This window comes from Lepidochelys olivacea, assembly GCF_965140295.1.
Source record: "Lepidochelys olivacea isolate rLepOli2 genome assembly, chromosome: 10".
In the NCBI taxonomy this organism is placed as follows: Eukaryota; Metazoa; Chordata; order Testudines; family Cheloniidae; genus Lepidochelys; species Lepidochelys olivacea.
The window spans coordinates 33,250,030-33,272,852 of NC_140420.1; the positions used below are offsets into that span (position 1 = coordinate 33,250,030).

General features: G+C 45.8%; 1 protein-coding gene across 4 annotated transcripts in view; it reads right to left on the minus strand.

Moving 5' to 3' along the window:
- Positions 1 to 22,823, minus strand: part of SLX4 (SLX4 structure-specific endonuclease subunit) — a 38,705-nt gene that overhangs the window by 10,503 nt on the left and 5,379 nt on the right. The window contains exons 2-10 of one of the 4 annotated variants that reach the window (XM_084641583.1): positions 16,280 to 16,981; positions 15,147 to 15,395; positions 13,153 to 13,330; positions 12,058 to 12,273; positions 10,530 to 10,747; positions 9,212 to 9,471; positions 7,348 to 7,570; positions 4,954 to 5,042; positions 1,460 to 1,606 (exon numbers count right to left, since the gene is read on the minus strand). In XM_084641583.1, coding sequence (XP_084497709.1) covers positions 1,460 to 1,606; positions 4,954 to 5,042; positions 7,348 to 7,570; positions 9,212 to 9,471; positions 10,530 to 10,747; positions 12,058 to 12,273; positions 13,153 to 13,330; positions 15,147 to 15,395; positions 16,280 to 16,649 — 1,950 coding nt within the window. In that variant the 5' untranslated portion in view covers positions 16,650 to 16,981. Of the gene's footprint in view, positions 1 to 1,459; positions 1,607 to 4,953; positions 5,043 to 7,347; positions 7,571 to 9,211; positions 9,526 to 10,529; positions 10,748 to 12,057; positions 12,274 to 13,152; positions 13,331 to 15,146; positions 15,396 to 16,279; positions 16,982 to 22,823 lie in introns of all 4 variants that reach the window. The other 3 variants (XM_084641581.1, XM_084641582.1, XM_084641580.1) reach the window with 3 other exon arrangements.

Genomic DNA, 22,823 nt, shown 5'->3' on the forward strand with positions numbered 1-22,823 from the left:
AAACAGCAGTGTAGTTGCAGTAGCAAGGGTAGCAGTGAGTGGAAGCATGGGCCAGCTGCCCGAGTAAAAACCCTCTCAGACCCCACAGACTTGTACTCTTGGCCGCTAGCCGTGCTGCTGCTCACCACCACCCACGGTACTATGACTACACTACTATATTTAGTGCACTAGCTCCTCAAGAGCTAGCATGAGTTTGCCTATGCAAGCTGGGAATCAATCCCCCAACTCCAAGTGTAGAAATAGCCAAACAGAAAACACAGGCTCCCAGTTGCTTCTGATTCCTCTGTTAACTCCCGGTGGCTCAAGATCTCTGAAAATTGCAAGACCTGGCTCTTACAACACGCCCCCGGCCAACAGAGAGACTAAATGGAAAACACCACACTGCAGAAAAGGGAAACGATCCACACAGAAGGGATTAAACACATCACGTAGGGGACGGATCCTACAACCATTATGCACACAAGTAGTTCCTATGCACACAAGTAATTAATGAGGACTACTCAGGTAAGAAAGGGTTGCAGGGTTGGGCTATGGATCAGTGATGTTAGGAGTGTGCATGGGGCTAAACCATGACCTCAGTCTCCTAACTCCATTTACAAAGGGGTCTCAGGGCGTACAGGTGCCTCTGAGTTAACAACATTTAAGGAAACTCAAAATGTGTTCAGATGCTGGTGGCAGCTCTTGGTACTACGACCTAGGGTTCAGATCCTAGACTCAGGGCCCGTCACACTGCACTGGTGGGATGCTATTGAGGATGTACTGTGGGCTGCTCGACTGCACACCCTGCTGGGGAGCGTGAGGAGCATTTCACTGTCCTTGGTGAGAAGTTCTGTTCAGCACTGTTAGCGCAATGGCAACTGTGGGAGGAGAGGCCTTGTACAGGGAAATGGTTTCTACTCCGGGGGAGGGGTGGAGACCGACCCTCATAAAGGTCACGCACAGGCATAGCTAGACTCTCCACAGTCTAGTCCCTGGATTTCATGTGTCACCCAAGCTCAGCTCTAGGAGAAGGGCATGACAGATGTACCCATCAGGACACACTAGCCTAGGCTTGTGTGGGGTGGGAGGCTATGGAAATCCAGAGGGCAAACATATAGTTAGATAGATACCCTCCCATATAAACTGCTGGCAGATTGCTGCGTCTACCATCCCCCTCGCTCCTTCAAGCAAACTGCCACGCACTCTCTTTGACAACACCACAGGACTCTTGCTACCTGCCTGCGGGGAGGGGCGGGTGGCTGCAATTCACAGCTGGGTCAGAAGTGTCTTCTGCACCAGGCTTTAGCACCTGCTCCTGACTCTGAAGCAGTACTCTCTGTAGAGACTGGAGCCAATCCCCTCCTAGTTAGGAGGAGAGTACCGCATGGCAGCTGCGCCCAGAGACAGCAGCACTGCCAGAAGGAAGAGGAAGGCAGCACAGCAAACAAATGCAAAAGCAAACACCTCCAGCCATACTTACGACTTCAGTCAGCTGTGGGCACCGTGCATAAAGCACAAACATATGAGCATAAAGGACTTCCCCACTGTCTACCTGGAACTGGACATCACTTAGATGGGGGTTGTTGACCATTCCACTGAAATCGACAGCCAGCGACCTGAGTGAGGACTAGAACAAAGAAGGAAGGAGAGAGAAAAACGCTGTAATTCATTTCCCTAACAAAGGCAGAGGGGATAACCCAATTTGTCAGTGCTGCTGTACTCTGGGCCCAGGTTTGGATGGATTTAGCTTTCCCCCTTGTGATGATTCATGTCCTCGATTAAATTTCACTTCTAAGCCAACAATAATGAATTTCAGAAGCAACTAGTATCAAGCTTTCCCTTCGGAGTTACTACCCTGCAGTTGGAGTCATGCCTCCTGCTGAGCTTTGTTACCCTGCCTGTTCTGGCAGACAGGACAATTTTAGTGAGACTTCAGTTTAACTGGCCTTAAACACACTGGGCCAAATTCTCTGCAGACATAGCGGCAAACAGCTGCATTTACTCCAGCAGAGAATTTGACCCACAGGCTGACTGCAGTGTGGGTAAGCAGTGCTCACTGGGATGTACTCAGCATCTAAGCCAAACTTGGGAGGTGAGGCTGGAGCAGACTTCTGAAATTGTTCTGACTGGTACTGCAGCTAGAAACAAAGTCATGCCATGAGGTGCACCTATCCCCAACCAATGCAACAAGCATATCAACACAGGGCCTTCCCAAGCGACATCAGCATGCTAATTTATAGCACCTCTCTGGTTGCAATGTCTATCTGGAATTATTTTAACTGAATGCAGAATAATGGGAAAGGGCACAAAGGAAAGTGGAAGACTCAGGGACTGCATCATGGGATACAGAGCCTTTTCTTCTCTAGTTCATTGTAGTCTGGCTCACACTGATCTGAGCTGAGAGATGTCACCATCTAACTGGGTGTTCCATGGCTTGTGTTCTCACTCCGTTTCCCAATGGATAGGTACACTGGGTGGGATTTTCAAAAGTGCTTAAGTGACCTTAGGCGTTTGTCCAGTCACTCAGGCACTTTTGAAAATCCTACTCACTTGTCATTAAAAACACCCCTACTATTAGCAGAAATAGGGTCCCTCGCTGGCAGGCTGAAGAGGGCAGACATGGAGACTGAGTTCCCTCACATGGCTCGTGATGGTGCCCCGGGTCAGGACTGGGGCACACTGCCAGGGCATCACGTGAGGGAAACTTGCCCTGCCACCTCCTGTGCTGCACCTGTTCTGAGGCTAGAGAATTTCAGTACCCAGGCTGCCAAACCAGTGCTTTTCACTAGCATGAAATTCAAAGGAAAAGAAAACAGCGTATGGTCCATTTCTCCTTTAGGAGCTTTGGAACTGCCCCAGATAGTCAGATCTTTAAGAGACTGAATCCAACTAGTCTGATATCTGGCCACCAGACACCGCCTGTTCTTTGAAGGAAAGTGAAAATCCTCATCTTGTCAGTTGTACACTGGAGGGGCTTCCCCCACCCAACTAGGAATCAGCTTACACTTGAAGCACTGGTCACAGACCTGGTACATTTTTAACCTGTAGTAGCTTGAGGAACTGCCAATGTTATTCCTATAGACATCTGCGCGAGATGCAGCTCCATCTGCAACAACACAGCTCTTTAATTTATTTTAGCAGTTTCTGTATTCTGCAGCGGACTGTGGAAACCAACATTTGATTTGACACAGTACGTGCTCATGGGCGGCTGATACTACATAGTACTGAACTATCAGTGCACATCCTAAACAGTCTTCCTGGACTTGCTAGGTTGGCTAGAGAAGGCTTCATGGGTCTGGGCAGCAACGTGGAGGAAGGGGGAAGACAGGAAGCAGAGGCTGGAAACCAATCAGATGTTTCTCGCTGTCTTATTCTTGGCAAGATGTTCCCTTACAATGCCATCGAACCAAACACACTGGTGCCACATTCCGGGCAGGGAGCCAAGATCGGCTTTCCTGCTGCAGCTAAAATCATGAATGAGGAAAAGGGAAATGAATTCACACTAGAAACCTTCTCCTGGCTGTACAGTAGCCTGGCAAAAGTGAGTGGCTGGGTCTCAATCCAGTTCTGAGTGGACAGCTGTTCACATCACAGAACCCACACACTGCTCCTGGCAGCATCAACAGCAAGGCCAAGTTCTGCAATATGCCATAGAACTGAACTGCCGCATAAAACAGAAAAGGCTCTGGCGTGAGGCACAGAGGCTGAGCAGTGTGAGGAAGCCTGAGCTCCTCTGTCTTTGCTCTAATTCCGGGCACATAGAGAACTGGATCTTCAAGGATTTTTTGATCGCCCCAAAGGATCACAGTCTCAGACTGGAACTTCTGCTGGAGTTTCTGCAGCGAGAACCTCAGGCTGAGAAGTGGGGCTCCCAAACCCGCAACAGATTACATGCCAGAGCTTACCACTGACCCCTAAGAGACTGGATTCCTTTCAGAAGTCTCTTAATGCTATCAGCCAAAAACAAAAGTCTTCATCCTCAAGGATTCAAAATATATCTGGCCTGAAAATCCACAAGACGCCATGACATGTGCACCAGATAAATAAAGGATAACAAATTTCCACTACATAAAGTGGATGATCTTGATAACAAAGATAAGAATTAGAAACCTCTACAAAATTATACATATACTGCAAGTGTGGGAACTTGAGTATGATTCTGCAGGGCAAGGTCCCTGCATCTGGGGTTAAATGTGATCGATGAAGCATTACAGGCTTGATGGGAAACCCCCTGGGGATTGCATACCACTGCGCACCATGTGGGAGTGCAGAATCTGGCAGGCCGCAGCTCTCAAAGGACACTTCGACCCATCCAGCTATCTTCTCTGAAATGTGTTCACCTACGGACTCAGGGTACCACAGAAAGATTTTCTTGGAGAGTAATAATAGTGCTGAGCTCTTACAAAGTGCTTATCATCCATAGATCTCCCAGCATTCCATCCCATCTGCAGCTTCTTATGCCAGATGGCGTGAGTTCAGTGTAAATCAGCCTGACTCTGTAGGAACCCATCTCTTTATTTTTATTTATATAACTAGGTGCTGGATAGACAGATAAGAAGACATGGTTTTCTGCCCTGAAAAGCTTAGAAACTAAGTGCATTACCTCCTGTACACAAGGCACTTGTCTTTACACAAATCACCTGGATATTTACCTAATGTTCTCATAGTTTAGATCTTTCCATTTCCCTGTAGGACAAAGTCTTGGTCACATACACAGGCCTCTTTGTGGGCATTAGTGAGACACTGGGTGTGTTGACATCAGCTGCCTTTTCTGATGATCCCTACCACAGAAGGATGGGACCTCAGGGCACCTCTTCCTTTTCTACAGACAGGGATGTATTTTGTGTCACTCTCTAGGTATTTCTGCTCTTACATGAATTAATATGTATGCTTCACTGCCCTTCAACCCCTGAAATACACAACAGTAAAAATACAAAAAAAAATAAGAAGAACTAAACAAGGCTCAGTCCTTACTGTGTGAAGGCTGCCGCTCTGACACATTTTCACCTTGGATGGAGGGACAAAGCCACTAAGTGGAATGTCGCTGGCCACTGATTCTCCTCCTCAAGGAAGAAAATACAAATCAAAACTCAAACACAACCTCTGTGCAAGACAAGCTGCAACGTAAACATTCCTAATGGCACCTGTGCTTTGACAGATACCCCAAACTTGTGATGCCCCCCACTCACACGTGAACTAGTCCTGACATGTCAGCCTCCCTCTCCCTTACTTAACAGTGAGCCTCTGGGCTGGGCTGCTGATGTCTGAATCCCATTCGGCTGTGGGCGGCACCCACCTACCATGGATCCTGAGTGAATCTGAGACTGGGGTTTCAAAGTGTGGTGTGCAGAACAAAACGGGGAGTGGCGGAAGAAACCTAAGTCTGGAGAAACTGGTACAAGTTCATTAGCATCTATTTAATGCCTTTCATCTCAGAGGGCTCAAGCCAAAATACATATATGCATGAGAATTACTTCAATCACTAGCAAAGTGAAGTCCCCTCCAAAATGGACAATGGCTGCAGTTTAACATGCCCAGCAGTGCTACACAACAGGAAGTGAAGAATACTACACCCAGTTGAAAATGCAGAGATGGCACAATTTATTAACTGAGTTCTCCTTTATAGGGACACAGGAAATACATAATATAACCATTCCTGACAAGTGGCCAGATCCTCAGTTTTCAAGGGCCACTGTCAACTTGAAAATCACTTCACCCTCTGAAAATCTGGCACCTGCTGTTGTTCTAAGTAAAACCTTAGGGCAGCGGTCTCCAAACGATTTTGATCATGCACCCCATCAGTAAAAAATTTTTGAGCACGCACCCCCAATCTATGTATATTTATTTATGTATAAATTATATACATGTACTACTGTACTAATATATTGTGTAAATAATAAAACACACAAAAAACAGACATTAAAAAACGATGAGATAAAGATGAAATAAACAATATTTTTAAAATAATTTTTAATTTTATTTATTAACAGTACAAAAAACCTTTTTGCTCTCACTAAAAAAGTTATTATTAATAATAATATTTTTAGTGAGAGCAATGTGATTGAATGTGCTTTATTATTTTTGAAAACCTTGGTTTAACACTTTGTGATACAGCAGGCACTCAGGATGGGGTGCGGGGTCTGGGAGGGAGTTAGGGTGTGGGGGGGCTCTCAGGGTGGGGGTGCGGGAGGAGGCTCAGGGCTGGGGCAGGCAGGAAGTGCAGAGCAGGGGTGTGGGGGGTGTGCAGGTGGCTCTGTGCAGGCAGCACCACCCCCATGGCCAAGATTCTGCGAGCTCCTCCCCGTCCCCCCCCCCAGCAGGCAGGGCCACCCAGAACACAGGGGCTTTAGGGGCTTCAGGGCTCTCGGGGACCCACAGTCCTGGCCTGCAGCTCTAAAGCCCCTTTCAGAATGTGGCCCTGAGAGCACGGGCCGGAGGACTCAGGGGCAGCCGTGCAGCCAGCGGCTGGAGAGAAGAGGCGCCTTCCCCTTCAAAGTGCCACTTCTCTCCAGCTGGCTTTGAAGGGGGAAGTGCCGCTTCTTTCCACCCACTGGCTGTGCGGTTGGCCCTGCTCCTCCACGGGCCAGGGGACTCAGGGCCACCCCCCCACCCTTTTTTTTTCCCCCTCCAGTGGTGCTCCTCCTGCTGCGCCCCCCAATTGATCGTCTTGCGCACCCCACTTTGGAGACCACTGCCTTAGGGGACTATAACTGTGAGATGAGAGGGAAAGAAATATTCTGTTTTCTGTTACAGTTCCCTTGTGTATGGTCAGCCTCACTATTTTGCTGATGGTCAGTTGCAATTCCTGGCTCACATTCCAGCATGACACCACTACTGTGCTCTGTTTTGGGAGAAGCTTACAAACATCACGGCCTTCCGTGGACTCTGGAAGAGCGTGCTGCCAGTGTCCGCCAACAGACATGAGCAGGGAGGGGTGTGCATGGAAAGAAAAGGGGGAGGTGAGGAGGGCTGGGCCAGGTATTTTTAGCATTGCTCTTAGATGTGTCCAAAAGACCCTCCTGGGCATCAGCTGAAGAGCAGAAAAACACTTTTTAAGGCATTGTAAAAATAAAACTCAGGATATGCTGTTTAAAAGGGACTGTATCCAAACTGGGATGTATGAAAAATAAGTCAGTTTAAAAAGTGTCACGTTGACAGTCTCCCAGGCTCGCACCTGCCGCAGAACAGTGCCCCATACACCATGCTTGGCACATTCATGATTCTGTGGGAAAAGTGCCACCTACTGAATCACCTTTATTATTTCCTGCAGCCTCTGGTCAAGCCTCTGCTATCCAAGTTTTGACCAGGCCCAGTTCTACTTAGCTGATGTGATTTGAGGGATCAGTTCACAGGGCTGCCAGAACTTACTCAGTTGCTTCACTGCCCCAGTGTGGTCAACGTCAATGTTCCACTGCGTGAGAGTAAGTCCTTCCCCAGCCAGCTCCACCAGGTCCTCCAGAGTCTGAACATCCTTCTGGCTGCAAGACAGAAACTGCTGCTCTCCATCAGGGTCTGCCTGGGGATCATCAGAAGTTCTGTTTCCAAGTCCCAAAGAAGCAGGATCAGGATGATTGCTGCTGGTCTGTAACTGCTGAGATAGTTGTGGTTGGTCAGATCTCACTGATGGCAAAATAGTCCCTGACTTATGACAGACAGACAGAAAGAACTGGTTCCTGTCTTGTGTGTTCATATGCTTGGGAATCACTCAGTGGCTGGACTACACTCTAGTTCAGTTTTAAAGCCCTAGTGTAAAGGTTAAACAGTCCCCAGATGCCGTTGCTACCTACAGAGGCAAATTTTCTTTGCATACGGAGAGGTCTATGGAGATAAGAGAACTCAAACCACCATCAGAAGCAAGCTGACTGCAATGGAGAATGTGAGAAGAGGGGTTTCCCTGGGAGTGTACCTGTGTGACAGCAGCTGCTAAGGAGGGAGGATGGATGGTAGAAGTAGTCCCACTCTAACAGCTGAACATTTCATTATGGCTGGAGCTCATGGCGACAGCTATGGCTAAGGCAGCCAATGGCTCCATTCTGAAGGGTCTTTTTGCAGTTACTTATAACTTAGAACTTTTACCTTCTGGGCTGAAATTTTCCAGGTTTGGTCTCTCCTTTAGGTTTTGTGGTGTTTGGGTCTCCCCTGCTATTTCAATGAAAATGGCTCAGCCATTTCAGAGAATGAAAATTATGAGGGAAAAATACACTCTTGCCATTATTTAAAATGGTTTGTAACCTGTTTTTGAACAGCTCTAGTGCCTCATCATTAGACACTTGAAATCTGGCACAGAAGTAGCTCTTAGGTCAGATGTGGGCCTTTGAGTCACCAACTGAAAAGCTGCTGGGATTTAACCAAATTATAAGAGTTGAAACAAGGTCCTTGCACATGCACACCACATTTCTTGTTTTCAAAAAGAATGTCCAACTATTCTTCTGGTGTCCATGAATAAGGAAGGCAGCAAAGGGAAATTTTCCCTCTTGGAGAGTAAGTGTGAAAAAAGACAGAACTCTGAAGGAGTCCTATCAATGTTTACACTGAATGAAGTGCAATGAAAGAGGCGGGAGATCTGTGAAAAAAACAGTCTGTGATTGTGTAATTAAAGAGTGTACCATAAAGCATATGCACGAGGGGACAGAGTTAAGTTTGCACGAGCAACCTCAGATTTGGCAAAGCCTGATGTTTGAATGCTTCACTTTGCAACCTTAATTTACTTGGGCCATACTCTTTGTATGGAATACTAACAAATGTCCTCAAAACACAGGTGCAACTTAATTCCTATCTAGTCAAGTACTGTATATGGATTAGGAAATAGATATAGCAGGTGGTGAGCATGCCAGAGCCAATCAAAGAACCAGGAACTCTCTGGGCCGCAGCAATGCAGGAGGCAAACATACACCTAAACTGGGGTCAAAATGACTGGTTAAGATTTCCTTATCTAATTACCCTCTATCACTGCACAGCTTCTTTTTCTGAAATGTAAAAGAAAGAGACTCTAAACAGACGGGCAGGTTCCTTTGCCTTCAGTTCTAAAAGCAGATGTACACAGTCAGACCACAAGAGGGCAGTGGTGGAAACTGGAAGGGTAAACACGCAGTGCCAATGAGTGTGCAGACTCAGGAGGGTGGCAGGGCCCCAGAGCAAAGGAGCACAACTGCAAGTGTGAAAGAAAGAAGGTGGAAGGGACAAGCCACTGGTGAGAATAAGTAATAGAGGAAAGAACAGAAGGATTCCTCACCTGCACAGGTTTCCAAGGTAAAATAGGAGGGGTTAATCCCACTGCATAGAAGGACTCTGGGACACAGGGTCCCGTCAAAGTACTATACTCCCACAAAATGCAGCGCTGTTCTTTGGGCAAAGATAGAAGCCAGGCTGCCTTCCTAGGCTCCTCCTCCAAAATCCTGCTGGCAGGGAGCGGAGGGGTGCTCGGGAACTCCACCTCCTCTGTTAATAGCATGGCCATCCGGTTTTGGATCCGTTTATGGGCTGTCTCTGGATCTTGAAGTAACAATGGAGGAGGAGTGAGGGGGGTGTTCTTACGCCTTTTTTTCTCTATAAAAAAAAAAGTGTAGAATAGAACATGCAAGCTCCTCTGAGAGCTGAAGACAGGGAACATGAATTGCAGCTCACAGGCCAAATGGGGCTCACAGAGCTCCACAACACCTGCAGCTGCCTTCATTTTTAATACAGAGCAACAACCCCCTTGAAACTACAGCTCCCACTTTCATCATATGCAATCTCTCTATTTTACTGAAGTTATGGGCATCTTCCAGGTTCATGGCAAGATGCCAATGCAGCTTTTGGTTGCCTGTCCCTGCCGCAGGAAAACAGCGCAGCATCTTGCAGCCACTGTCACTGTCTCTTTGTGACTAGATGCCCAACACCAGGTCCCCAACTCCACACAACTGCCGTTCACCAATCTCTGTGCCTTACTAGCTTGCTTTCTCCACTGCCAGGCTCTTCTGCATTCCCCAACGCAGCTGTGAGCTCAGTAACTGGAGCCTTGGCAGGATGATGCTAAGAATTAGAGCACACTCCTGAAGAGTATCTTCACCCTCCTTATTTTCCAGACAACTTGCTTTCTTTCAAAATATTTATTGCATGAAGCATAAGCAAGGCATGCAACCCCCACTATCCATTCTCCATCACATGTCCATCACAGCCGCAACATGGAGCACAGGTAAGGTTGGGTGAGCAGCGTGATTCAGGTTGGATGATAACGAGTAATGCAGAGGACGTGGCAGTGGAAAAATGGAGTGACCCCTTAGCTGTTCATTTCTACACTGTACAAAAAAAAAAGTCTACAAATTTCAAAACTCCCAACAACAGAAAGAAAGTGTAAGACTACAAGGGGACTCCACTGAAACTCACTGACGACCAGGAATCCCTTTTAACTAAGTTTTGTGTAGGAATTATATATTGCGTTAGAAACTGACATGAGATATAAGCAGGGTTGTCATACGTACAAACCACTTAGGTTTTAATCCAGGATATACTGTGTTACATTGCTCTAAAAACACTGCCAGCCACTGACACTAAAACACTTCAATAGGTACCTGCTCCAGGCTTCCACTTGATCTGCAAAGCACTCTCCAGTTTAATGCTTGTTACCGATTTTGCTTCCTCCTGCCTTATTTGCTCCAGCAGAGATCGTGACATTGCCATGGCAACCAGAAGATCCTCATCGGTGGTCTCCACCTTGGATGTCTTCTGCTTTTTCTTTGACTCCTTCTCTTTGGAGGAGCCTTTTCGCTTTGACCTACCTAGCTGATTGCTGAAATGTAAGAATGCAGCATGACACACAAGTTAACTGCAACTGGATCAGAGACAAGGAGCACTCCACATCAGCTGTTCTAATCACTTAGGTAGATTCCCATTTCCAGGATAAGGGGAAAACATTCACAGTAAACTACTCTTGAACAGAGGGAAGCATTTATCATCATCTGTGGACCCTTAGAGCAATCTGGAGACTGTTTGAAAGGGTAAGTGGCACTTAAACCGAGAACTGTGAGTTCAATCCTTGAGGGGGCCATTTAGGGATCTGGGGCAAAAATTGGGGATTGGTCCTGCTTGAGCAGGAGGTTGTACTAGATGATCTCCTGAAGTCCCTTCCAATCCTGATATTCTATGATTCTATGATGCAGACTGGAAACCTGATTCGGTTTCTAATTGACTGATCTGCCCTTTTTAAGGATGATCATTAGGACTATCCTCTTAGAAAGAAAATCACCCAGGCATGGGAAACCTCAATTTCACTATCTAGGAGGTTAAGAGAAGGGCAGGGAGGACGCCACTGAAGCAAAACATAGAAGCGTGTTACACAGTACCAGAAGCTGGCTGTAAGTGCTTCACAGCTGCTTCTGGAATCTTGTGTTTGCAATTCTGCCTTTTAAGTCCCACATCCTTTAAAACTTGGTGCCATAGAACAGCAAAAAACAAGTCAATGTGGGGCAAAAAGCCCAAACACCAAAAAGTGCTCTGCCATTTCCAACTTGGCTGGGGGGACAGGAATCAGCTTCTCCCCAACCCAATGGGACTAACAGACTTTCCGCGTATTGAATTTAGTAGTCAGCCAGTGTTTGATTTACTATATAGACACTACTTGAGGCACTTGCTCAGAGAAAAGTCTGTTCCACCTAGCCCCCATTCTCAGAATAAATTTTTATACATCCAATTCTTATGCGTATTCCCTCTTCATGTCTAGGTACAAAATGTTCCTAAGCTCCAGTCTGTCTAATAAACTCCAATGGACCATTCAGTTTAATTTTCATAATTACCTCAGCTAGTGTAAACACCTCAGCCAAGTCAATGCAAGACTAATCCCTGTTTTGCCCCTCTCTTCTTAGCCATTAGCCCCTCCACCCTATTGATCATCTTGGTTGCCCTACTGTGCTCTCACCAACTGAACTGCAGCTTTCTTCAACTACGGTGCTGAAGCTGGCTCCTGTCCGATTCCTCCTGGTTTCAGAGCCCACACAGTGTGTGCACTTACCCTGGCTCTACAAACTGGTTTCATGGACATGGAGTTAGTGCTTCTCTCAATCAAAAGGATGCTATTAGCATCGCTTATTTGCTCCAGCTCACCTGGGTGTTACAGGGAGCCCATCACTCAGGGCCAATGCCTGTGATTGCACTGCCTGGAGAAGCAACTGCGGAGGGACCTCCATCTTGACAGCACAGCGTTTCAAGTGACTGGCTCGGCTTTTGGGTGTATGGAACTGCTTCCCACAGATGGGGCACTCAGGGATCTGTGGGTTGCTGGAAGAGGGTGCCTGTGACTTCTCCATCTCATCCAGACACCTGCAGGAAAACAGTAGAGTTTGCTCTTAAAAGTATTTTAAACTCTGCTCACACTAACACTTTTAAACCACATTAAAGAAGAACTGGAGTAATCAGCTCTAATGCCTGAAACAACCAAAGCAACACTCCCTAAAGAAGTGTGTGTTACATATTATACACTGTTACCTAGCAGCTCTGTGTTCTTGGGGAACCAGGGTACAGTATCCAGCCTGTCTGATTCACAAAAGACCTCCTCCCTCTACCCCCACCCCCTCAGCTTGAACCAAAGCCGATCAGAAGAAAGATTTACAAAAAGCAATGAAAAGGCAGTGGAAGACACACCTAAACCCCTGGGACAAGGGTGACAGGATTAAGGAAACTCCCCCAGCCTCATCTGCATCAAAGATGGGACAGGGAGGCACCTCCATTAGTTAGCATACAGAATGGAGAACAGAGATTCCAAGGCAAGAACAGCACTGAACTATGGGACCAGAAAAGCAGGGAAGCACTGCATGATGGGGGAATCTCTGCTCCAGATGTTAATGAACCCACGCCTGCACACACCCAGCTCAGTAGTATCAGACCAATTCTAGTAATAAATCCTTTATTGGTATCCAAAATACTGAAGCTGCCTAATTGCATTGTGAGCTCCCTCAAAGAAACACCACCTATAGCCAGGAATAATTAGTTCCTATTGAACAAAACAACTTTGTGCTACAGGACAAAGAATTCAGTCCACGCTGTGACCCTCACAACAGGTTATATTTACTTACATCTTCAACGTTAAAATTACTCTGACACAACCTCAGCTTTTATCCTTTTCTACAGTAGTTAGGCTGGCTGAGTCTCTAGTCTAGGAGCCCAGGGGAGAGAGGGCAATAATAAACACTGGCCTTTCACCTGTTAACATGCTGCTCCCGTCGTGTTGCATTCATGGCTGAGAGGTCCTTCTGACAGATCTGACAAAAAAATAAGCCTGCCTCTTCCAGACTTCCAGGTACTTCTTCTTTGAGCTCCTGCTGGAGGGCCACTGCCAGGGCAACATCTGGCTCCTTCGCAGGCAGATCCGGAGTGGTCACTAGGGTGAAGGAAAGATCTTCTCAGAGACAGCACTAAGCATTTTTATAAAAGGCTTGAACCTGTTATATTCAGTTAGTTTATTGAATTGGATACTTAAAAAGAAAATGTGAACTTTCTCTAGCACCTTTCATTCTAAAGGGTCTCAAAGTGCATTGCAAACTACACACCCAGCATCGCTGAAATGCAGCCACTTCTGGGGTGGATGGTGGCAATCAGCACACCACCATACAATACAGCAGAAGCGAGCAGTGGTGCAAGGAGGGCGGTCTGGTCCAGTCTGCCAGTAAGATATTTATAGCTGGTACGCTGTACCAGAAAGACAGAGAAGGAGCAGAAAGTAGGGCAGCTCCTCTGGCGCGGCTGTATCATCCCCACCTGTAACACCACCCTGCTCCACACACCTTTGTCTAGTGTCTCCTGTCTGGGGCTGTAGGCAGTCCTGCCAGAGGGCAGGGCTGAGGGCGGTACGGGTACTGCCGTGCCAGAGGACCTGCCGGCGTGGGACCAACGTTCCACTCCTTTCGCCGCTGCGGTTCCCGGGAGAGCCCTAAACTGCAGGGCTCTCCCAGGAAGGTCAGTGGCAAAAGGAGCAGAATGTGCAGCTCCTCTGGCACGGCTATACCGCCCCCAGCCCTTACACGTAGCTACATGCCTGTTTCTCCTCTCCGGGGTCTGTAAAGGAGCCCCACCGGAGGACAGGGCTGGGGGCGGTACAGCCGCACCGGAGGAGCTGCTGGTGTGGGGCTGCCAGGGCTCCTTTTGCCACTGCAGTTCCCAGGAGAGCCCTGCCATTCAGGGCTCTCCCGGGAACAGCAGTGGCAAAAGGAGCAGAACCCCAAGCTGGCAGCTCCTCTGACATGGCTGTTCCGACCCAGCCTTACCCCCCGAGCCTTGCCCTCCAGCAGAGCTGCTGTACAGACCCCAGACAGGACTCAGGAGGAACGGCTGCGTGGAAGGCCTGGGGGCGGTTCAGCCACGCTGGAAGAGCTGCTGGCGGGGGGCTGCCCAGTGGCCCCACGTTCTGCGGCTTTCGCTGCTGCGGTTCTGGAGAGCTCTCTAGTTCAGAAGTCTGTGGCGCAGCAGAAGGAGGACAGGGCCCCCCCACCCCTCCCCAAGGTAACGTGGGATGAATCATGGAGAGAGAGAGCGCAGGGGTCTGGGCTGGGGGCAGGTCACATGTGCAGGTCACATGTCCCCCCCCTTTAGCTGGTGCAACGTATTAGTGAGAAATGAATTCTATTTGCACCACTGGAGGAGACGGGGAACTTTGGCTAGGGTCACTAGGGCAAACCATGGCTCTTACATGAAGGCCAAGGAGATTTTTAATGTCCACACAGAGCCAAGATGACCTTAGTTTTCAAAGATTCAGTTTATCTACAATGATATGGACCTCCTTGAAAAAATGCTTTGAGATCTACTGATGAAAGCTCTATATAAGAGTTAGCTGTTATCATTATTGTTACACTGGAAGGACGAAAGAGTGAACTGATCCTGTTGGGATTTGAATCTGTGCTTCCAAGAAATTTATTTCAAACAGGATACTTAGATCATCATCCCCTTTAGGATCTAAAAGCCTGTTACAGACATTAACTAAGCCACACAACAGCCCTGTGAGGCAGGTATTGTTGGCCTCATTTTACAGATGGGGAAAGTGAGACACACAGAGATTAACGGATTTATCCAAGGCCACATAATGAGCCAGTGGCAGAGCTGGAAATAAAATCCAGGACTCCTGAAGCTGACTCCCAGTCTGGCACTCTAACCACTAGACAACAGTCCCTGTATGTTTAGGATAGATTGCAAGAGACATATACCATTTCCTGGCTGGTGGTTCTCCTGGCTCACATCAGGGATGTTTCCATCTGTTACTGTCTCTGGCAAGATGCTGCCCAGGGTGTGTTTCAGTTGTTTTGGTTCCACTCTCTTAAACTGCTGCATCCTCTCCAGCACCAGCTCTGCTACCCGCAGCCTGGTTCCTGAGATCTGGTGCATCTTTGCAGGGGATGAGGTGGAGGTTGCTGGTTCTGCAGCAGCAGCAAAGGATGATCTGCGCTTGCCACTGCCTGGTGGGGAAAAAAGCAGTCCTAATAACTGTCCCATCTGGGGCTTTGCAAATCTGCATTAAACACCCAGCTAACAGGCCAGATGAGAGGTTTTTCAGAGAAGCCTCCTTTTACAGCAGCCTGAGAGATTCTTGATTTTGGAGTATGCTGATTCTGAGTGGACTGGATGCACAATCTGCTTAGCTACTGAGTTTCACCCCATAACAATAATCATACCTAGCTCTTCTACAGCACTTATCATCAGTAGATCTCCAAGTGCTTTACCAAGGAGGTCAGTGTCATCAACCTCATTTTACAGATGTGGAAACTGAGGCACTGAGCAGTGACATGTCTGGCCCCAGGTCATGCAGCAGGTCAGTTGCAGAGCTGGGAATAGGACTCAGATCTCCTGAATTCCAGTCCATGTGCTATCCATTGGGCCACACCAACTCCCAACCAGCACGCTAGGATCTGACTTCCAACCTCTACCAATGATGGGGCCTGAGAGATGCTGAGCAGTAGGGGTGAAGGGTTTCTGGAGAGGAGAAATAGGGAGCAGCAGGCAGAAGGAGTTGCCAGGGCAACACCTCACTGCAGCCTTGGCTGCTTTGGGGAACCCTCCATTCTCTGTGCTTCACCTGACCGAGGGAGACCTCTCCTATCTGACAGCACTGTTGAAGAACAGTTACTAGGAACAGTCAAAGGTGTCAGACTAACGAGTTGAATACTGTCTAATGCACTGTCTAATGCAAAATGCACCCTCTGTGCCATCCTAACTGCCTGGTACCCCTCTCGGGTGGAGTTTAGAAAAGTTCCACTGAACAGGAGAGTCCTTCCAGCCCCAGGCTATTTTCCATTAGAAACATTTCAGAGTGAGGGAAGGAGACAGAGGTTGGAGATGTTACCTGCCAGGCTGTTCTGGTTACAGTTTGGTGCCACAGCATACAACTGAATGGCAGGAGGAGGATCTCCATTTCCTTCTCCCAGTGGAGGCCCATCATTTCCACAGGCTGTAGCTTCACCTTCTGGTTCATGCCCCAATGCCTGCTCATTGGGGTTCGTGCACCCTGGCAAGCCCACTCTCTTTCCAACAGAGGAGTCATGCTGGCTTTTGCTCTTAGCAGCTGACTTGTTCTTTTTTAATTTGCTTTTTGTTACAGTGCTCCTTGTCCCGCTCTGAACCTTCCTCCCTCCCTCGGCATCTCCAGCCTTTTTCCTGACCCTGCTCAATAGGTTAGCACAGAGTTCTTTAAAATCATTGTCCAGCTCATCCATCAGCCACCAGCCTCAAGACACTCAGCTTGGCTTCAGTGTGATGGAGCATGTGGGAGTACTGGACTGGGACAGCAGGGTCAGCACAGATCTGCCTCCTTTGATGACCTAGTCCTCATTGTGCCTTCCACCATCCCGGAGATCTGCACACTCTGGATTCCAACAAGATCAACAGTGGGCACGTTTCTGGCTGGTCCAATATTTCGCCCTCTATAATTACAACTTAGCCATTAAGTCTAGTACAATCTTCAAGGAGTCCATTTGATATCATTCATATTTAGGGGACTTCCTTGCTCTTTGCGAAGAAGGCTTTGCGAGGAGCTTTATCACAGCATCTAAACAAAAGAGATAAAAAAAGAGTGTAAATGAAGGATGGTCTGGAATAAGGTGGAGCTTTGAGGATCAGTGCAGGAAAACCCTGAATAGATAAGGTATATAACTGACACAAAGTATGATCAACCACTGAACTGCCAACAGACACAGGGCGTGTTAGGAGGTGAGACAAGCATTTCAAAGTAGGTCCCTGACATTAGGCACAATTATCACATACACAGAAGCATGTTTCCTACTTTATGAATGGGCTGGAGCTCAGGACTTAAGAGTGACTTTAAAAAAAAAAAAAAAAAAAGTTCTGGAAGTGAATGCCAGGGAGTGGAACTAAAACCACACACACACTTCAGATTGAACACCTATGCCGTCGTAGTGTGAAATTCAGGTTTTTGTCAGAGCACCTTTTAATAGGATGCCCTGACATGGATAAGGCTTTTTCTGCTCCTGGTCTGTGTCTGGGAACAACCCCACTATACATAGTCAAACCAACATCCCTTCCCTTTCCACTCTCTCTATACACAGATACTTACTGCTGTCTGATCACTTTCAGTGTTTGCTGTGGTCATTGCTGGTAAACACTGCCTTGCAGGGCCTGAGGAAGGTTCACTCAGCAAACCAGACACTGGCCACTCTACAAAGTTCCATCAAAGTACAGAGACTAAATAATCTGAGGTTTCAGAGTAGCAGCCTTGTTAGTCTGTATCCGCAAAAAGAAAAGGAGGACTTGTGGCACCTTAGAGACTAACAAATTTATTTACAATAAATCTGAGAACGTTTTAAAAAATATCAACAAATATTGTTGTTTTTGTGGATACAGACTAACAGGGCTACCCCTCTGATACTTAAGAAAAAAACTTTAATCTCTCTGAGTTATAGTAAACATAACACACTACTCAGGGGTTACCTGGATAGACATGTCCAGATGGAAATTGATCAAACCCCAAGTGATATTACAGCTAGATCTCTATTCTTAGACTGACTTCTTCCTAGTCCCAGAATATGGTATGGGCATGATTCATTTACAAGAGGTTTTATATTGCTCCCAATTCCTACTACTGAGCGTTTCACTTGGAATGGCAGCAGTCACTGTTCAGTTTCTCCAGCAAAACTCTGGGCACCAAAAGAGTCAAAATGCAGGAAAAACACAAGATGGATTGTTTTCTCAAATGGCTTGGCTTCAGACACACAAGGCGAAGGAATGCTGGTTACACACTTTATGGGTCAGCCTCTCCTATAAGCAATGACAGATGTTAATGGATATTTTTCTTTCAACAGTCTCCCAAACCTGTAGAGATTTTGCTGTGAATCTTAGAGTAATTTCTTATGAGAGAGAAACAGATTTTTTTTTTTTGTATCTAGTTCATTAAATTTATTTTCCTGGACAGAGTCTTGAGGTAGTTGTCACGACAAATTGACCACATTCTTCTAAGTAGAAGACAGCATAGAGAGAGAAACTGAATCTTCAGCCTCTAAGTTTCTACACAGTCCTCACAGCCAAACTAGTGCTGTCACATTACTTAATGGTGACTTTCAAATACTGTACTTTGAAACAAATCCAGCACTTCTTTGTTTACTGTATGTGTTCAATGTGAGATGGGCAAAGCACAAAACTGATGTAGAACTTACTTTTTATATTACTTCTTTTTCAGGTCTCAAAGTCTGGATTTGCAGGCTCTTGGTCATGCACTGTGCTGACAGTATCACATGAAACTTGGGGCTTGTCTTCACAAGAACACGCAGAAAATTAATCCAAATGAAAAAGGTGTGAATTTAAAGTGGATTAGTTAAATTGCATTAAATCCCTGCATGTTTTCTGATTCACTTCCAAAGTGAATTAAGATAAATCAAATTAATGCTGCTTTAAATCTGAATAAGAGTGTCCACACAGGGGTCCAATGCAGTTTAACTAATCCATTTTTAAAAAATTATTCAGATTAACTTTCCTGAGTATTCCCATGTAGACAAGCCCTTAGAAATCCTTGGGCATTGGCTTAAAAGGGAAGGGAAGTATTGCTTCTTCACAACACTTCATGGGTTTACAAAGTGCTTCTTTTAAATAACATATGCTCTTCCCCTATTGGATCAAAAAATCTTTCAAAGCCACCCAAACTAGCAAAATAAAATAAAAACACCATCACTTAGACCACCTAGGTGCCAACTCTATGATCCAGGTGGGTCCTGTGACTGATCTCCCATCACTAGGGTAGTGCATGCTGGGATGTCATACAAAATGGGACCAATAAAGGTGGATGTTGGGACCTGGAAAAATATGGGGGGAAAAGGTAAGAGTTAATTATGTTCTGAGTGCCTCTCTCACCTAGGCTATTTGACAGACAGGGAACACAACTCTAAAGGTGCTAGATTTTTCAAAGAATTTGCCATCTCCTTTAAATAGTGTAAATTATTTAAAATTGTCTGTGAGATCAGCTATAAGGGTCTCAGGGATTTGAAGGTTCAGCTGCTTTAGGCTTTCTTTTTTCCAAGTAGTGAAGTACTCTATGGAAATTATGACTACAAAAAGAAAGTGAACCAAGAGCCCTTCTCAAGAGGAAAAGCATGAAAAAGTCAGTGAGCAAATCTACTGGAAGAGAAAGAAAACTAGACACCACAAAAATAATAATTATTATTAATAAAAATACTTTATTTCTCTATTTACTCCTGAAATAGATGACTTCTTGTCTCATTGGAACATAGGAATTCTGACATTGGATCTAGTCCAGTATTCTGTCTCCAACAGAGGGCCAGATGCTTCAAAGGATGGTACATGAAATCATGCAGTAGGCAGATGTGGAATAATCTGCACCCCACATTAAATCTCATCCTAATCCCTAATGATTATCTTAAACCCAGAACCATGAAATTTAATATCCCTTCCAAAATGTGTAAGCGGTAATGACAACAACTCTGGATATTCTTGTTACCTATATAATATCCAATCCCTCTTTGAATCTTGCTAAATTTTTGGACTCACTGACATCCTGTGGCAATGAATTCCCCAATTTAATTAGGTGCTGTGTGAAAAAGTATTTCTTTTTATCACTTCTGACTTCACCAGGTTTTAATTTAAAACCCTGTAAGGTGTTCAAGTAGGGTGGTCACCAACAGTGCTCCCTCTAATTTTTTCCACACATGTGTGTGATGAATTTTGTTATGTGCACCAATATGGAGGTGATGTGTGATGGGACCAAGGGGTTCGGAGTGTGGGAGGGGGCCCAGGGCTGGGGCAGAGGGTAGGGGTGCAGGGGTGTGAGGCCTCCAGGAGGGGGTGTGGGCTTTGGGGTGAGGCCAGGGATGAGCGGCTCAGGCTGGGGCAGAGGGTTGGGATGCAGGCTCTGGGGTGGGGCAGGGGATGAGGAGTTCAGGGCTGGGGCAGAAGGTTGGGGTGGCGGGGTGAGGGCCCTGGCTGGGGGTGTGGGCTCTGGGGTGGGGGTGAGGATGAGGGTCTCGAGGTACAGGCCGTCCCAGGGCCACAGTGGGGAGAGAGGACTCCCCCCCAGCAGCACCTGGGCTGGGGGGAGAGGCGCATCTCCCCTGGCCATGGCAGGTCCGGGACTGAGTTGGGGCCAAGGAAGGGGCGCCCCACCCCCAGCAGGTTCAGGCTGCGGCTGGGTTCAGGCCGATGGAGGGGTGCTCCTACCCTGGCTGTTCCGGGCAGGGGCTAGATTCGGGCCGGGGGAGGGATATACCTCCCCCAGCAGGTCCCAGCCAGGCGGGTTCGCTGAGTGTCCGTACGGCGCTTAATAGGCTGCTGCGCAGCCACCCAGCTGTGCAGCTTACAGGGAACTTAGGTCACCAACAAATCCACAAAATACCTGGTATTCTGGTACTGGTGCATGAGATCATGTCAGTGGAGGCTAAGCGGCACACTCTTCAAAATTGCTTCCTCCACATGTGACACTGGACAAAGGTTTTATAGTACTACCAGACAGGGAACAAACCACACAAAAACTTAAGACCAGAAGCTTAAAAATCAGACAAATGGCCTATGTCCAAGTAATTTACATTTTCCCCTCCTATGTGCATTCCTTTGCATTTATCAACCTTTAACTTCATGTGCCATTGTGTTGCCCATTAACCCAGCTGGATTAGATCTTTCTGAATTTCCTCACTGGCCTGTCTGGTCCTGACTAACCTAAATAATGTTGTGTCATCTGGAAAATCTTATTACCTCACTGCTCTCCTCTCTGTCTGGATCATTAATATACATACACCGGACCTAGTATCGAACCCTGAGTCCTACTGTTAACTTTTTGCCTTGATGAAAATTGACCACTTATTTCTACTCTTTGTATCCTGTCTCCTAGTCAGTTTCTGATCTATGACAATACTTTGCTTCTCACACCATAACTACTTAACTTCAGAGTGGATTGATTTAAATCAAAGTGATCTGAATCACCAATTTTAATCAGTATTTAAATCAGCAATCAGGAAACCTTGATTTAACTCATTGATTTTTAATCTTGTTTTGCTTTTGTACTTTTTAGTTACTTTCCTAAAGAAAGGTTGATTCTCACTGGTTGGTAACCATTATCACATGTTGATTTGCAACTAAATATAGCCTCTACACTAAATTTGGTCCTTCTTTTTGATAACCAGGAGGATACACTATATCTATACACATTTATTTAAATTACACAGCTCAACTCCCATTTATTCAGATTCTTAGCAATTATATTTTTTATTATATTAGAAAATGATGAACGATAGATTTCTTATTTACTAGATGATTAATTTTTCACTTGTGATTTGTGTCAAGTTCTATTTGGATGGAAATTGAAGTTCAATTAAAAATGCACCAAAACAGCATTTAAAAAAATAATAAATAAAATTATCTTAAATGTTCTGGACACATAAGGAAAAAAATATATCATAATATATTTTGCATTTAAAATTAACTGATTTACTAAGCAAAACAAGTATTATCTGTAGTTAGTGAACTGAACTGATTGTTTCCAGTCACCCTGTCCATCAAGATTTTAGAACTAGTAGAGTTGGTTTTCTCCTACCTACTTTTTATTCATAAGTTGGAAGAGGAAAACAAGCTTTCCTGCTTTTTCAGCTCCCATTCAGTTTCTCAACTTTGAATGAATTAGTCATTGACCTAAACTAACTGAATATACTGATATGAAAAGAATATTCTCTCTGCACCTGCAGAAGAGGAGGCTGCTGCTGTCAAAGACTAGTTTAGCACTTCAACAAACTCTGGTTCCAGATGCTCAACCAGTGAGTACCACCAATTCAGGGGTCTGACTTTCTTTAAAACTTAGCAGCAAACATGTACTGCTTACCATTATTTTTTTGTTTTAATTTGATTTTAATAGTTTATAAGTTTCGGACTTAATATAACTTATCAATTTCAAATTTAACTATGTTTATTTAAAAAATAAATAAACTTGTATTTAATACAAAAAATATTTTTATCCATCCTGCTTAGCTTCTTTAGCATCTTCCTGTGAGAGACATTGTCAAAAGCCCTTTGAAAGTCTAAGTAAACTATGTTGACTGGTTTTCCTTTATCCACTACTTTCCTGACATGTTCAAAGTATTCAAAAGGTTAGTGAGACATGATTTTCCTTTGCAGAAACCATGCTGATTTGACCCTCACATTACGATTTTCCACAGGTTTTATCATTATATTTTTAAATATCATTTCAACCAATTTACGAGGTACAAATGCAAGGCTTACTAGTCTGTAACTCCCCAGCTCACCCTTATAATCTTTTTTTTAAATAACGTAAAACATTTCCTACCCTCTAATCCTCTGGTGCAGTAGCTGTTTTTAATGAGACTGAACATTTTTTCCTAGCAGCTCGGTTCCCTCAGGACTCTTTGATGCACCATCTAGGC